Source organism: Lates calcarifer, linkage group LG11, assembly GCF_001640805.2.
Source record: "Lates calcarifer isolate ASB-BC8 linkage group LG11, TLL_Latcal_v3, whole genome shotgun sequence".
In the NCBI taxonomy this organism is placed as follows: domain Eukaryota; kingdom Metazoa; phylum Chordata; class Actinopteri; family Centropomidae; genus Lates; species Lates calcarifer.
The window spans coordinates 22,264,726-22,279,149 of NC_066843.1; the positions used below are offsets into that span (position 1 = coordinate 22,264,726).

The following is a 14,424-nucleotide window of genomic DNA, read 5'->3' on the forward strand; positions in this document are numbered from 1 at the left end:
TAAAAGCTATAGCTCAGCTATATTATCAACAACCATCACAGGGGCCTTTAAAACCGTCTTCCTGACTTGTTGAGCCAAAAGCAAATAAGTGAGGAAGAAAACTTGTCAGCTGCTGAAGTGCTCCAACTTGGAAATGTCATGTTTTACATCAGTCATGTTTGCAGCACCGTTTATTAGTCAAGAAGAAGCAGCCTGCTAACATTTAACTAAAATCACTGTGTGAAGTCTGTGTAGCTGAGGCTTCTTCTTCCCCAGTGGCTCTCTGGGACTGGGAAGCCCTTCATGATCACTGGCTCCACCACCAGCTCCAGTAATCCAGGAGGGTCTGGCACTGCCAGCTCTGTTACCCTGAACAGATTAGAATACGCCCGTCCCACCAGAAGCAGCTGGCCCGGGGGGATTCGGGGATCAGGGCCTCTCAGTTGTCTCCAGTACACCCTGAAGTAGCGTACGAGGTTGATCTGGTAGTCCCAGCGCAGAGTGGCGTTGAGGTGCAGGCAGGGAGAGGTGGACTCTGGCAAGGTACCAGCACCACGCAGCCACACTATATCATAAATGCACAAACCCTTGACCAGCTCAGGCGGAACCTGGAGACTGGCTACATCCTGGAGCTTGTAGAGAAAGACATAGAGGTGAACAGGCAAGAATGATTAGAAAGTAAAGAAGTGTCAGGTACATGTATTACATTTGTAAGAAGAGGCTAAGTTTCATGAGGAGCATTTATGGACCTTGCTGCTGAAAATCCACAGTTGAAACATTTGAAAAAGCTAAAATAATTACAGATGCAAGTGGCTGTGGAAACAGATATACTGAAAGAAACTGAAACTGCTGTGTGCTAGTGTCTGAACAGTGGAGGTTGTGGGAGTTAAAAGATGAAGAAGTTGTTTTCTTTTTTTAAAGGTGAAAAAGTTTTAAGTGTCAGCTAAAGTATAAGCACTTTGTCAAAAGTCAATACAGGAAAAAAAAGTTCAGAAACCTTCAATATTTCAAATTCACATCATAATAAGCATCCTACACATGAATAATAATAATAATAATAATTAGGATTTATATCCATGTTGGCATCTTTTATCTGCATCTCTAATAATGCACATTGCAGAGAACACATTGAACACAATGGTCTCCCATTGTCTCACCATGATCTCTCCCATCCTGCAGCTGAAAGGTGTGTCCTGAGGCTCTCCATTCCGCTGGATGCTAACACAAATATCTTTAAGAGCACAACCACACGACTCCAACTGCAAACACCTGCACACAGTGACAAGAAGAGGACAAAAAGACTCTTTCATTTTAACCCCAGAGAAAGCATCTTGGATTGACATCTGATGTCTCCAGGAAGAGGTCCTGACCAAATGGATCTGAGTCATTAAAGGAACATTTTAATTCCAGTCTGTCACATCACTCAAAAGTTGTGATATTTTCTCTGCCCCTTTATCATATTCCATCGGCAACACAATATCTCTGCTTTTGTGTTACACGTACATGGAATATTATTGACATATAATAATCAGGCCCTTCTACTCTCTCCCTCTCTGGTCTTGAGAAGGTCAGACATGCTTTTATTTTATCACGTCTTATTGACTTATTGTAGTTCACTGTATTCAAGGGTAGGCCTCTTCACCAGATTTACTGATCACTATTAAAGCATTTCATGGCTTGGCTCAGGCCAGGTAATATGGGGGTGTAAAAGCACTATTGCACCCTAACAGGTATCTAGACAACTTCAGCCTACTAATGTTTGCTAATAGTAAAAATATCATCACTTGGATATTTGAAAAGGCTTGGGGAAGCTGAAGACATCATAGCTGTTTTCACACATGTACTGCAATCCTGAGCCTTTCTAGACATTACAAGGAGAGGCTGTACATATGAATTCAAATGTCTGAATCAGTCAGACCAGACATTAAACAGACAGTATAAAGTCCAGACCTCATTCTCTGGACATTGTCTGGAGTTCATATGTGAAAATGGCTCAAGGCAGATCACAAAGACAACAAGTAACACTACCCAGCCAAAGTTAGCCTAGCTGTCTCAGCTTTAGCACCTGTTACCACCAGCTCACTCCCACCTCCTGAGTCAGTAAAGAAGATTCTAAATAATTACTTGTCTATACAGTGGGGTGAGGTGTTTTGTGGCTCGTGGTTTGAAAACAGAGAATGGCAAGAATATTCCTGCAAAAACTATGCTATGTTACACTTTGGGTGGGCTGGGTGGCATTGCAGATGTTGTGTCCACCACCTCTGGCTACAGCAATTTCTGCCTGCTCTTGTGCGCAGTAAAGGACGGGGAGGAAATGAATCGAGCAAAGAGCACATGAAATCAATGTTGCTGTGGAAGGAGACATGTGTAAGAAATGCAAATGGGACTAAGTTCAGCTTGAAAGAAACCACGTTTGTCAGCTCTTGTAGACATTAACAAATTTTAGTTGCGTTTGAGTTTGTTAGGCCTAAAGAAGGAGCTTAGACATAGCAAACACATACACTGATCAGCCATAACAATGTGACCACTGACAGGTGAAGAGAATAACATTGATTATTTGGTTACAATACAATATTCTCCTGAGAAACCTCGGGTTCTAGCGTTTATCTTGATGTTACTTTGACCAACTAAATTAAACTAAACTTAAACTAAAAATTGTTACAGACCAAGCACCACCCCCCCCACACACAAACTGACCTGACCCACAAACTCCCCAGATTCCAATCTGATCCAGCATCTGTGGGACCTCCCTAATATCGTGTAGGTCCCCCTCATGCCGCCAAAACAGCTCTGATCCATCAGGGCATGGCCACGGGACCTCGGGGGTGTTTTATAGTGTCTGGCACTGAGACATTGGCAGTGGATCCTTTGGGTCCTGTGGATTGCAGGGTGAGGCCTCCATGGATCTGGCATGTTCCAGTGCATCCCACAGATGCTGGATCAGATTGTGATCTGGGGAGTTTGGAGGCCCGGTTAACTCCTTGGGCTCTTTGTTGTGTTCCTCGAGACATTTCTGAGCAGTTTTGTTGTGTGTGTGTGTGTGTGTGTGTGTGTGTGTGTGTGTGTGTGTGTGTGTGTGTGTGTGTGGAGGTTACTGTTGACTTACTTAACAGTCCAACCATTTGGATCCAAGTTTCCAAACAGCTGAGAGAACTGGTCCCCCCCATCTGAAACCTCAGGACACTCATTGGTAACTGCAGACACAAAACACATGTACAGTTAATACTTGGCAGTGACTGAGTGAACACTTTTGGTTTGGCTTTGTGTGGAAGCCAGTGGAGCCTAGCAAGTAAAAACAAATCTTGAAAGCTAATATCCCTCAGTAGCTGAAGCTGAAAAGAGGTCCTAAACTTCTCTTAATGTTGTTACACTAGTTTGTGTAGTGTGTTCCAACTAAAATCCTCTGTACAAACTTGTTGAAATTTGTATGTTTCAACCTGATGAAGGTCACCTGTTCATGAGTGGGTGCACATTCATGAGATTTGGCCTGTTATAATCTTTATCATCATCAATATCCCCAAAATGCAGTATAAGGCCTCATGTTCTGTTTGATTTGAGGACAAGTTCATTTACAAAAACATCATTTAAGAGTCAAAACATCAAGAACATCACCCTGCAGAGTTTCAAGTCCTGCAGAAACCAGCAGGTATAAGCATACACGCCATGCAGTAATCAGCAGATGTAAGGGACATAACCAATTTTGCAATGTTAGTATTTGTGTGAGTAATCTCTGAAAATGAGAAAATATGCTGTAGAGCTGTTAATACAGTGTCAACACAGCACCATACACCATACAGTGACAAAAATAAGGAAGGACATGGTTTGATGGTAGTTTCATAGTGATTATTATTCCCAGTCCTGTCCGCTACGGCTGACATTCATTCCCGTCTCATCTCAGTCACATGATGAGTAGTGAAAATGATTCCCATTCCCATTCCCTGTGATTCACATGGGATTCCCGCAGGAAACAAGTGACCCACAGGATTCCCGAAAAAACGTCAGTGTCTGGTAACCAGACACTGACGTTTTTTTTGCTTTTATTCATATGATCTATAATTTGTATCTATTTCTTCCTAAAGTTGTTCCTGAGTAATTAGTACATGGTTTAACTGTCAAACTTTTGTAACCATCTTTTTTCACAGCAGTTCCACTGAGAGTCCATCTCTCTTTTACAGGAAGGCGCTGGTCACATTCAGATAGTCACAACCATTCACACCTGGAAGCTGCTCAGTACAACCACAGTCTGATCTGCTGCTCACTGAGCAGCTTCAGTGGAGAGGCTGAGGTTAAGGACCTTGGTCAGGGACGTCACAGCTGTGTTGGTGAGGGATGAATAAATGCCACCCACTCCGATCTAATCCCGTCAGTCTTCAGATTGCACTGATGACCTTCCAAGTCACTGGTTTTCTCCTCTAACGTTTAGGCCACTACTGCCCCAAGTTGAGAGAATTGCAAGACATATGTTATTTTCTCTCCTGAGAACCTACTGAAAATGGCATCAGCTATCAGAACCCATCCCTAAAAGCATCCTCTGAAGCCACAGAAGACATAATAGTAGTCTTTGTGATGAGTAACTCACTGGCTGGGACTTTAATGCGTTAATTCCAGTTTCTCAGTGCACCTGAGAAAGTTCCTTTCAGTTCCTGGCACACCGATCATACCCATGGATGTATTATGAGAACTCTCTAGCTAGCTCTCATAATACATGATGATGTCATACCGATGCACCAGATGCATTGAGTGACGTCAGACAACAAAGCCCCATGTGGAGAGCGGTAAGGCACAGTGGCCCATTCGACCAGATGACAGAGCCAAGATGAGTAAATCCACGTCTGACAAATGAGGCCAGTGAGTTTGTTGTTACTGTTAACTCACACTAAGATGCTGATCAAACTGTTATGGCCTATGCTGCAACAGAGAGTTTTGCTCAGGATACTGGAAGAATAACAAGTCAGGACTGAGTCAGTTAAAGGACTTTTTTTTAAACCATTTTAGAAATGGCACTTTATGTTGAACTGCTGTTCTGTTTATTTTTTTGCCACAAATATTTTATTTACCGTTTTACCACTCTTTTGGAATGTACTTGAAAGTACTGTGTTTTATTTAAAAAAAACACACAAACAAACATGTTTTCTAGACACAAAAACTAATAAAGAAACATGATTTTGTTGTTTAAACGTATGTATATGTCTATTCATTGACTCAGTTATGCCAAAATCTGTTTGAATTGAAAAATGTTGCTTCTTGTGTCAAATATTGATATGCGATTAATTGCAATTAATTAATTACAAAGCCCCTAATTTTTTTGAATAATTTATTGAGTCCCACCACTAATAATAACTATTAGAAAATGATTCTAGCTGGCATAGGCTACACCCCCCTATGATAGCCAAATAAATGATAAGCAGGAATGTAAGAAACTCACGTTTGACTTCCTGGATGCCCAGACTGGCATCTGTTGTCTTCAGCTCCAGGGAGACTGTGATCCCAGCAGATGGCTTACAGATGAAGCTGACCAGGGTCTTGGATGGCAGAGGTACATGGATGGAGAAGATTCTGAGAGATCCAGAGTAAATGCAAAGAAACAATGTGCATGAGCAGCTATAATTATGTGTTTGGAAAGATGATGTTGCAAGATCGCTTTTCCCCCCTATGTGAACAGAAACACACACACACTTGGCACAAACTGGAGACGTGTGAGAAACAGGGATGAGGCCTTCGAGCAGAAGTGAGCAGCCTCCATTCCAGGCGTCCTCTGGGCAGCCCCGGCTCCTCAGCCAGCCCTGGCCCTCCAGCTCCTTATGGTAGTACATGGGCTGGATTTCCTGGGCAGTCAGGTTGAACCAGCTCATGTTTTTCTCATGCTGCATACAAATAAAACAAAACAGCATTAAAACGTCATTTATACAATGAATTCCACCAAACAAATAATGTGGACACTGGAGAATGACTAATGTAGACACATACTCCAGCAGCATGGAGCATAAAAACCACCAGCATCACCAGCATTGGATCTGAACAGACTGTAGAACTGTGCCAAGTGATCTAAAAGGTCTGACAGATGCAAATCTAAGAGGCGTGTCGGAGAAGCACAACGGGACAAAACCGTTTGTACAAAGGTTTTCCAACCAGCTCTAAAATGAACCAGAAGCTCAGACAGGAACATGAGGACTGGTGTGAACAGGGTTTTCCTGACCTTGAAATTGGTTTTGTCCATCTGTGTGGTATTTAGGTGCCCAGCACTGCACAAGTGGGAGGAGTGGAACAAACAGCAGAGGTTCATTTAAATTGAGCAGCACAAGGTGAGGTATTGGCATTTTGGTGGAAATGGGCTCTTTAGAGTTGTACTGGAAATAGTAATCTCAGAGCCACATTCTGGTGCAATGGAGCACTTAGTTTGGTGAGTTTGATAACAAGAGCAAACTAAGTACTTGCAAGAATTATGTTTCTACTCTGAATGATGTAATTAAACAATTTAAATGAAATACTCCAAATCAGCACCAAGAATATTTAATGGGGTTATGGAAGGAATATCACTAAATCAGCATTTATCTATAAATTATTAGGAGTGACTCACACAGTATTGGCTATCCACATCCACTACATTTTGTATGAAATCTGACACACACATCTGTGTGTCAGACCGTAGTGTCATTACATGCAAACAACACCAGGCTGCTATAAAATGACCACACATAACTCTGCACACATCAAACTGGTTTGTCACTGGTTTGTTTGCTTCAATATTCTGCTTTTTATGCGTAAATCATTGGTACCAGAGTTTAGTAGTCATGTGCATCCCACCCTTTTTTGTGCAAAAGTGACATTTTGTGTTTTATTCTTTAAATGAAACATGCTGCAGACGTTGTTGTGTCATAATTTACAATATGATGTAACCATTTATGATGTGTGATTATGGAATAATGATGGATATGGCATCAGAACGGTGCAACGGCTTTATCAAATTATTTACTGTTTAAACTTATATGCTGTTAAAAGGCACTGTGCCACTCTGCACCTTTCTGATAAGAATATGATTCCGTGGAAAAGCTCTCTCCATTTGCTTCAGAGTGATTAGCAAAGATCCAGAGCCTTTAGAGCTAATGTGATTGGCTGAGAGCATGTTCATCACCAAACCCTCCCATCTATATTTCAATTCATCCAGCCTTTTTGCACTTTGCATTGCTGGACATACATTAACCAAAATAGCAGGTGTGCTTGGAAACATCCACACAGTCCCTGCAAGAAAGACCTGCTGCTTTGCACTGGTCATTGTGCTTGCAAAATTAACATAGGGCCCTCAAACTAAAGGAGGTGACCAACGTAAGAATTTTGTAAATAACTACTTGGGTCTGCAACTTGCAGTCCTTTCAATAATAATATGTAATGATAAGGGTAGCAATAAGAAACTAGCACAAGATGCAAGGACACAAATATTTAAGGACAAAGCTCTTCAGCGTGACATTAATCTAAAGCATAGCAGTGCTCCTCACTACTTTTTCTGCACACAGTTTATCTTGTGCTGGAGGTTTCTTATAGTATCTTTGAGAAAACCGATGGGCACTGGCATAAACAAGCAGTAATGGTTATATCATCTATTTCCCCCTTCAGTACCTTTCCTCTCCAGTAGACAGCCTTCCCAAAGCCCTGGCAGGAGGAGGAGATGAAGGGAAGAGGCAAGACTGGCCGGTGGATGTACAGGTAGTCTGACAGAAGAGCCCAAAACCTGCAGGGAGTTTAGGAACATGTCATCAGTCTCAATCTGTTCATGTCCTCCCACTAACTAACACACACTGCCATTCCTCCTGCTTTTTAAATTAAATAATTCTTCAAATCCACAGTTCCATTAAGATCTTGATTTTTGGGCTGTGATTCAGTTTTGTTGTTGTGTGTGGGGGATACTCAAAATGTTCCCACACTGCTGACTTGAATGTACCCAAGAGGTCTGCAACCTCTGTGTCTTGAGCTGTCACAGTTCCATCTTCCTACGCCGCAATACAAGATTGTGAACATTTTTTACTCCCCTAAAATTAGCAGGTGATTGAGTGTATTATTATTATTATTAGACTGTAAATATGGCATAGATCTCACCTGTCCTGATTCTTGCGGAATTCAGTCTTATCATCGTGGGTCTCGTACACCCAGCCCGGAGCAAAGATGGCTGTAGAGAAGTCATGCTTCCGAATGATTTCCAGTGCCTGCAAACAAGAAGATGCATTCTGTCAATGATCTGCTAGTGATTAACATGTATGCATAAAAAGACACATCTTATCTGCAGTGCGTACCTTGTTTGTTTCAAACATTCCTCCTACCACCTTGCCTCGGGCGAACACGTCTACCCCAACATAGATGTCAGCCTTGCGGCCTTGGACCCCACTGTAGTCGCTCATCCACTCTAGGTTCTGCTCTGTCCAGTTGTAGTTAGTGAAGAAACCATCACAGGCATCAAAAAATATCCTATTTTGAAGAGATTGAGATAAGGTGCTTGATCAGTAAGTAATGAACTGGCAAATTGTTATAATCACTATAGTTGTCTAAATTGACACATTGCAATGGTTCACCAATTAGTTTATATTGTAAAGATAAAGTTTAACTGTGACTCCCCTACCATTATATGGGGGCAGGGCAGCCCAGATGAAATACCTCTGTTACTAATTTTTGAAGTTTTCAAAACCTCAGGGAAATTTCTCTACCTGTTGGACTGGTTGAGTTCATTCTGCCAGTTTAGCTGTCCGTTCTCAGTAACACTGTCATACCAGAGGACCAGGCTGCCAGAGACTCGCTCGTGCATCTGGTCTGTCAGATAGCGCAGGAACAAAGGTGTGTTCTTCACCGCAACCTCCTGTAAGAAGAGAACAGCACACATAATCTGTGACATTATGTACTATAGTCAGCATGGTAAAGGTCAAGGTCAGATATTGAAAAGAGGACCCCTATAAAAATGTTAGTTTGAGTAAAAAAAGATTAAGTGTAGTCTTGGAATTATCTGCATTTATGTACAAGTTTGTCGTAATATATGGTAATTACTAGTCTAATTACATTAACAATAGCTAATTGGAGTCCTAAGTTAGAAAAAAAAAACAGTTTGAGGTTGCTATTCATAAGGTATGGTTCATCTCTGCTGATGTGAACCATGACATCATAAAAAAAGAGATCTCAGAAGACGTGCGATCAAAGAATTGTTGATTTGCATTTTGTCAATAAAAGAAGATGATTTAATACTGTGACTGCTCTCCCTTGAAGTGGGCACCCACCTAAAATACAACACAGAATGTTCAGTGAGGTAAACTAGAATTAGTTTCACGGCTGTATGCCTCTGCCAATCAGTTGCAGTTAATTAGCATGTGAATTCTTGAGCTTTGGCCAAAAACGTGTTTTGTGTGGTCACAGTAACCTTGACCTCATCTTGGAGTCCAAGTTTAAGACCAAGTTTGTGCAAAATTTGAAGAAATCCCCTCAAGGTGGGTTTGACACCTCACCTGCAGGAGGTCAAACATGTGCTTGTGAGGTCACGGTGACCTTGACTTTTGACCTCCAAAATCTAATCAGTCCACCCAAGTCCGGTCATTTAAGGCAAATTTGAAGGGATTCCTTCAGGGTGTTCCTGAGATATCGCGTTCAAGAGTTCACAAGTTCAGTTCAGTAAAGGAGGGGGGTTCAAAATTCCTCCTAAACATTGTCCCAGTCCAATCCACAGCCACCAGAAGCACGTGTTTGATATTACTGCTGCCAGAGGAGGTTCAACCAGTTTCACTAGACTTACTGCAACCAGTAGATCCAAAGGTTCACCTATTTTTTCCACCAGCACTGTGAATGTTTAATGGGTAGGTAGGTGTTTTATTAGCCTAAGCACATTGTGTAAGTCACGAGATCAGATAATATCACCAATTCATGCAGAAAACAGGTTCTAAGGGGTTCACAAAGTTTTTCTTGCCACTGTAAGTGTAAGCAGTGTGTGGGACTGTGGTGAGCACCAGTGTGTCTTACTTACACTGAGAGTGTTCTCTATGTTAATGAGCCAGCCATCGAAGCTGTAATAGTGGCTGATCTGGACTAATTTATCAGCTACTGCCCGGTACGACTCCTCCTCTTTCAGGAAGGCCTCACAGGCTGTGGCTCCATCCTTCCATTCTGTGATGAAAGTCCCTGGAAAGCAGGCCAATCACAGCAGAGCATTTGATACCTCAGAACATGAGGTACATGAAGCCTGAAGCCTGATTTTGACAGAACTGAACTGTCCTCTAAAACTCGAACCACAACTTGATTATTATGACATAAACTATGAAATATGAAGTCTGAATTGGACCTGGCATTTTGAGCGTTTTCACTCACCAATAACGACAACTCCATGTTTATGTGCAGCATTGGTCCACACAGCAGGAGGAATAGTCACCATGTTGTGTGTGAAGTAGTTGAAAATATCAATGGACTGCCAGTGGTAGAAGGCATAAGGAGCTTCTGCGCTTGTTCCCTGGACAAATCTTAACAACAGAAGAAAGCATGACATGGCATATGGTACATGGATGTGAAGAGATAAGGAAAGTGAAACCTCCATTAAATAAATAAACATCATAGACCCAAAACAGGCAACACTAGAGACTGTCTTGTGACTGGATCGCAGCCGTGACCTGTCACATCCATGTGCAGCGTCACGGTGTCCGACTCATGAGTAGTCACTGAGTATTCATGGGTTAGACCACACCCATCTTCAAACTTGTCCTTGATTTTGATCTCTTAGTTGTGACACTATTGTGGTGACAAATTCTGTATGTAGACAGGCAGACATAAACATCTGCAAAAGTACTCCAACCTCTTCTGTGGTAGTTCCTGCTACAGTGGATGTCTGCAAAACCACATTTTTCCATGACACATACACACACAAAGTCAGACTCACAAGATGAAAACAATACTAGCCCCTGCTGTGTAGGCTGGTAAAAATCCATCAGTGAAATCATTCCTACACTAGAAGTTATGACAGGAAAATACACTCCAAAAAACAAGCTGTAATATTTATGGTCTTCATTGGTGGTTATATTTTGCTGTATGACTGATGTAATGATAACACATTCCGTGTGCAGCTCAGGGACAGGTGAGTGCTGACTCAAAGAAGACTGATTTCTCTGAGTCATCTCGGTCAAATCTGAACACACAGCCATGATACACAGTGAATTAGTTTCAGTGTGACCTACACTTTATGAGAATCATCATTATCCAATGTCCATCGCAAAAAAACATTCATACATCTGCTTAGTAGTATCACAACTGCAGAACATGCCTAGGAATCATACTTTTTAGACTTTCTTCAATATCAAAGTTAATTCAGTGTTGTCTGTACATTCATCAGTAGATTAAAAATAGGTGCTTCTAATATTCTAAGGTGCTCTATGCTCTATTTTTGCTATCATTACATAGCCAACATTAGCATTACCAACTGTTTACTTAACAGTCTAGAGTAAATGCTGCCAGTTCAGCATCATATTGCATTCCTTTATTTGCCAAGAGCCATCTCCAGTGGTGGAAAGCAACACCAATGTTTTCTTTTCTCTGCTGAAGTTAGCATGCTAACCAGCTAACCCTGGCCCTTCCCATCTCGTAATACCACTTTGCAACAGTGAGTCATCACAGCATCCAGTCTGCCCTCAGTCCAACATGAGACGATGAAGAAGTGGCCAGAGGGCATATTCTAGCCTCTTCTCTTGTAAATGCAACAATGGCTGAAGCTCTTGGTAAGTAAACAGCTGTTAATGCTAACATTGGCTATGTAGCGATTTCAAAAACTTACATATGGCACCTTTAATTAAGCATATTTTTAATGGTCTCAATTTGCAAAATATAAACAAATACGACAGTTTACATCCCCAAGAGCATAATGGGAAATTTTGGTTCCACATCTTTGAAATGTGATTATCCCTTAAAATATAAGTAAGATAATTAATAATAGAAGTAACAAAATCCATCATTAATGTTTTCATATCTCAGTGTCAATATTGACATCACTAAGGCTCAGAATGTCCCATCTCAGTGTAATATCCCTTCAGTATCAGTTGCTCACTTTCAGGGAGCAGAAAAGTGGAGGCTGTTACGTGGTTTTGGAGTGGCATGTTCAGCATTTATATAGAGTGAGAGTTTAGTGTTTGGGTGTCCACATACTTTGGGCCATGTAGTGTATAGTCCCTCATTTTTTATAGCACCAAACAGTGCTCTTAAATCCTGAAATGTCCTTACAGCGATCTGTGACCTGTATTGAGTTTCTAAACTTGAGTAATGAGCTGGAAGAAAATGTTTTCATTTTGGGTTGCCATTACAAGATCAGGTAGTTTACCTTTCCATTTATCATAGCCACCATAGACCAGAAAATGTCATCCTTACAACACACTCCTAGAAGTTTTTATTTGGCCCTAAATATGCATCCATACCTGTCATCTAGATAGCCGCCCATCATGTCATGAGACACCAATGTCCGACGTGGACAACTGGCCAGAGGAGGCTCCCGAGGTGCCAGAGGTACTACTGCCACATTAAAAGGGTTTGCCTCACTTCGTTTCCATGACAGCAGCTCATCTAAAGTCTGAAGACCACAGCTGACTGGTTCGGTGGTATCAGCATCATAATTTTTGGCTGGTAGAGGGTAGGCCATGGCATGTAAAAGAAGTGTGAGAAGGTTCTTGAAGTTTACTTCAGACTCAGACTGTCCTAAAGGTGAACAACTAGTGAAATAGTCACCTAACCTGGTAGCAGTGAAGGTGTATAGTTGATAACTTCATGGATACTTGAATCCATGGGTTGTTCCAAGCAGGACTCCAACCTGGTGAAAGTAAAAGATGACATGTTAAATACCAAATGAGATTCATGCATTTTCTTGTGCTGCACATGGGAACCTAAGTAGTAAAACACTTACATCCTTTGAGGCCAGACAAATAAAGGTCTTGCAAATGTTAGCTCAGACTATTCACTTATTTGTCACTGTGATTTACCCTTTGAATGTCCAATGTACTTTATTTTACCCTTCAATAAATTAGTCCACAGCAAAATTTCTTTCATAACAAAAGTGTGTTTACAACTTCGTAAAGGCAATCAAGCAATTTCCACACATTTCTTCTCTGTAAAGTTGTAAAATGTTTTCTGTGACTCTGGTTGAGCTTTGTCAGGTTTAATCCCATTCAACTTGGTTTCATGATCGGTTTAACTGTCGAATTTGGGCAGGATTAAATGTTCTTGTCATTGAGCAGGATTAAATGTTCTTGTGATTGGGCAGGATTAAGTGTTAGTAGGTGGGATTAAATGTTTGACATTGAACCACACCGCATACAGCATGCTGCAGCCACGTACACCTCAGTGTGTTCAAGTCCAGACATTTGAATTCAACCACCATGTACAGCAAGAACTTTTGCCAGTATCTGACTTAAGCCTTTGTTATACTTGTTTGCTGATGCATTCACGGATAGCTGTGGACAGCAGGGACATCAAGGACACAAGACAGCTCATATGCAGTTGGTACCCCATGGAGTGCATGTGCAGTTAGTGTGCAAACCCTATGCAGCCAGGTCCATATGGACACAACAAAAATAGTGGTGCAAGAATGAGTCCTAAAGCCGGGAAATAAGTTAGCGCATCACATCCCTGAACCACTCTATATCACAAAAGCCCGGAGATAAGCATAGGGATGACAACCCGGATATAAACTTTTGTTGACCAACTTTTGTTGGTCATATGGTCACACAAGTTTATGCTACTTAAAAGTTTTGTTCAGTAAGATCATCTTAACAAATAAGCACAACTTTAATGATTTTTGAAGACCATATTATGCTGAATTACGGACACAAACGTACGGATTTACTGAATTGCGGAGACGTCGGCCAAGAGTTTCACGTGCACCACTCCAATGACGAATTTTACGTCACGCGGGCCCCTGCGGACCATCGAGTACTCGCGAATACGTTAAATATACTATATTAGAGAGCAGACATCCGGCTATTTCCTGAAGCCAGTGTGTAAACCCGATTCGTGTCGAACTCGCAAACATACCAGTAGAAAAGACTAGTTCGTTCATTTTAGGTTAGTCTCAGTTCAACAAAATCACTACTGACGTGAGACATTGAAAGGAAGTGAACAGCGATCTCCTAAGTACATTACCGGCTGGGTTCCGTCTTGTCCCTCTTCACGCCAGCATCGTCGTTATCCTCTCCGTGCTCCCGTCTTTTTCGCTGAGGAAGCTTATTTCCATCTACAATCTGTGCCATTTCATTTAATTCAGCTGAAAAGCCACGGGAATAATAAACTGAACTTAGAACAAGGAAATAGAAAGGTGTGTTTTAGGGTATTACCAGCAACGACAGCAAGACTTCCGACCTCAATCCTTCAGTATAAAAGCGCAATTTCCATAAAGCAAAATTAAAAAATAAAGTACTGCTAAATGTAGGGTTAGGGTTACATGTGACTTGTGTT

General features: G+C 41.5%; 1 protein-coding gene across 2 annotated transcripts; it reads right to left on the minus strand.

The window, feature by feature from the left end:
• Positions 1 to 152: 152 nt before the first annotated feature.
• engase (endo-beta-N-acetylglucosaminidase) lies at positions 153 to 14,327 on the minus strand. Of its 2 annotated transcripts, none has more exons than XM_018698412.2 (14): positions 14,113 to 14,327; positions 12,708 to 12,784; positions 12,396 to 12,597; positions 10,312 to 10,460; positions 9,971 to 10,125; positions 8,673 to 8,821; positions 8,265 to 8,436; positions 8,071 to 8,177; positions 7,594 to 7,705; positions 5,656 to 5,843; positions 5,405 to 5,535; positions 3,086 to 3,173; positions 1,137 to 1,248; positions 153 to 611 (listed from the first exon to the last, which is right to left on the minus strand). In XM_018698412.2, the coding sequence occupies exons 1-14, from the start codon at positions 14,217 to 14,219 to the stop codon at positions 213 to 215; spliced, it is 2,148 nt and encodes a 715-aa protein (XP_018553928.1). In that variant the 5' UTR covers positions 14,220 to 14,327; the 3' UTR covers positions 153 to 212. The 2 variants fall into 2 exon arrangements, with proteins under 2 accessions (XP_018553928.1, XP_018553929.1); XM_018698413.2 differs by lacking the exon at positions 14,113 to 14,327 and adding an exon at positions 13,809 to 13,884.
• Positions 14,328 to 14,424: the final 97 nt, after the last annotated feature.

Excerpts from the sequence above, each read along its gene's own strand:
- engase (XM_018698412.2), bottom strand. The coding sequence starts at position 14,219 with ATGGCACAGATTGTAGATGGAAATAAGCTTCCTCAGCGAAAAAGACGG. Across the intron at positions 10,126-10,311 it reads ACATGGAGTTGTCGTTATTG|GGACTTTCATCACAGAATGG; the intron begins GTGAGTGAAAAC and ends CCTGCTTTCCAG. Across the intron at positions 8,822-9,970 it reads ACATAGAGAACACTCTCAGT|GAGGTTGCGGTGAAGAACAC; the intron begins GTAAGTAAGACA and ends CTCTTCTTACAG.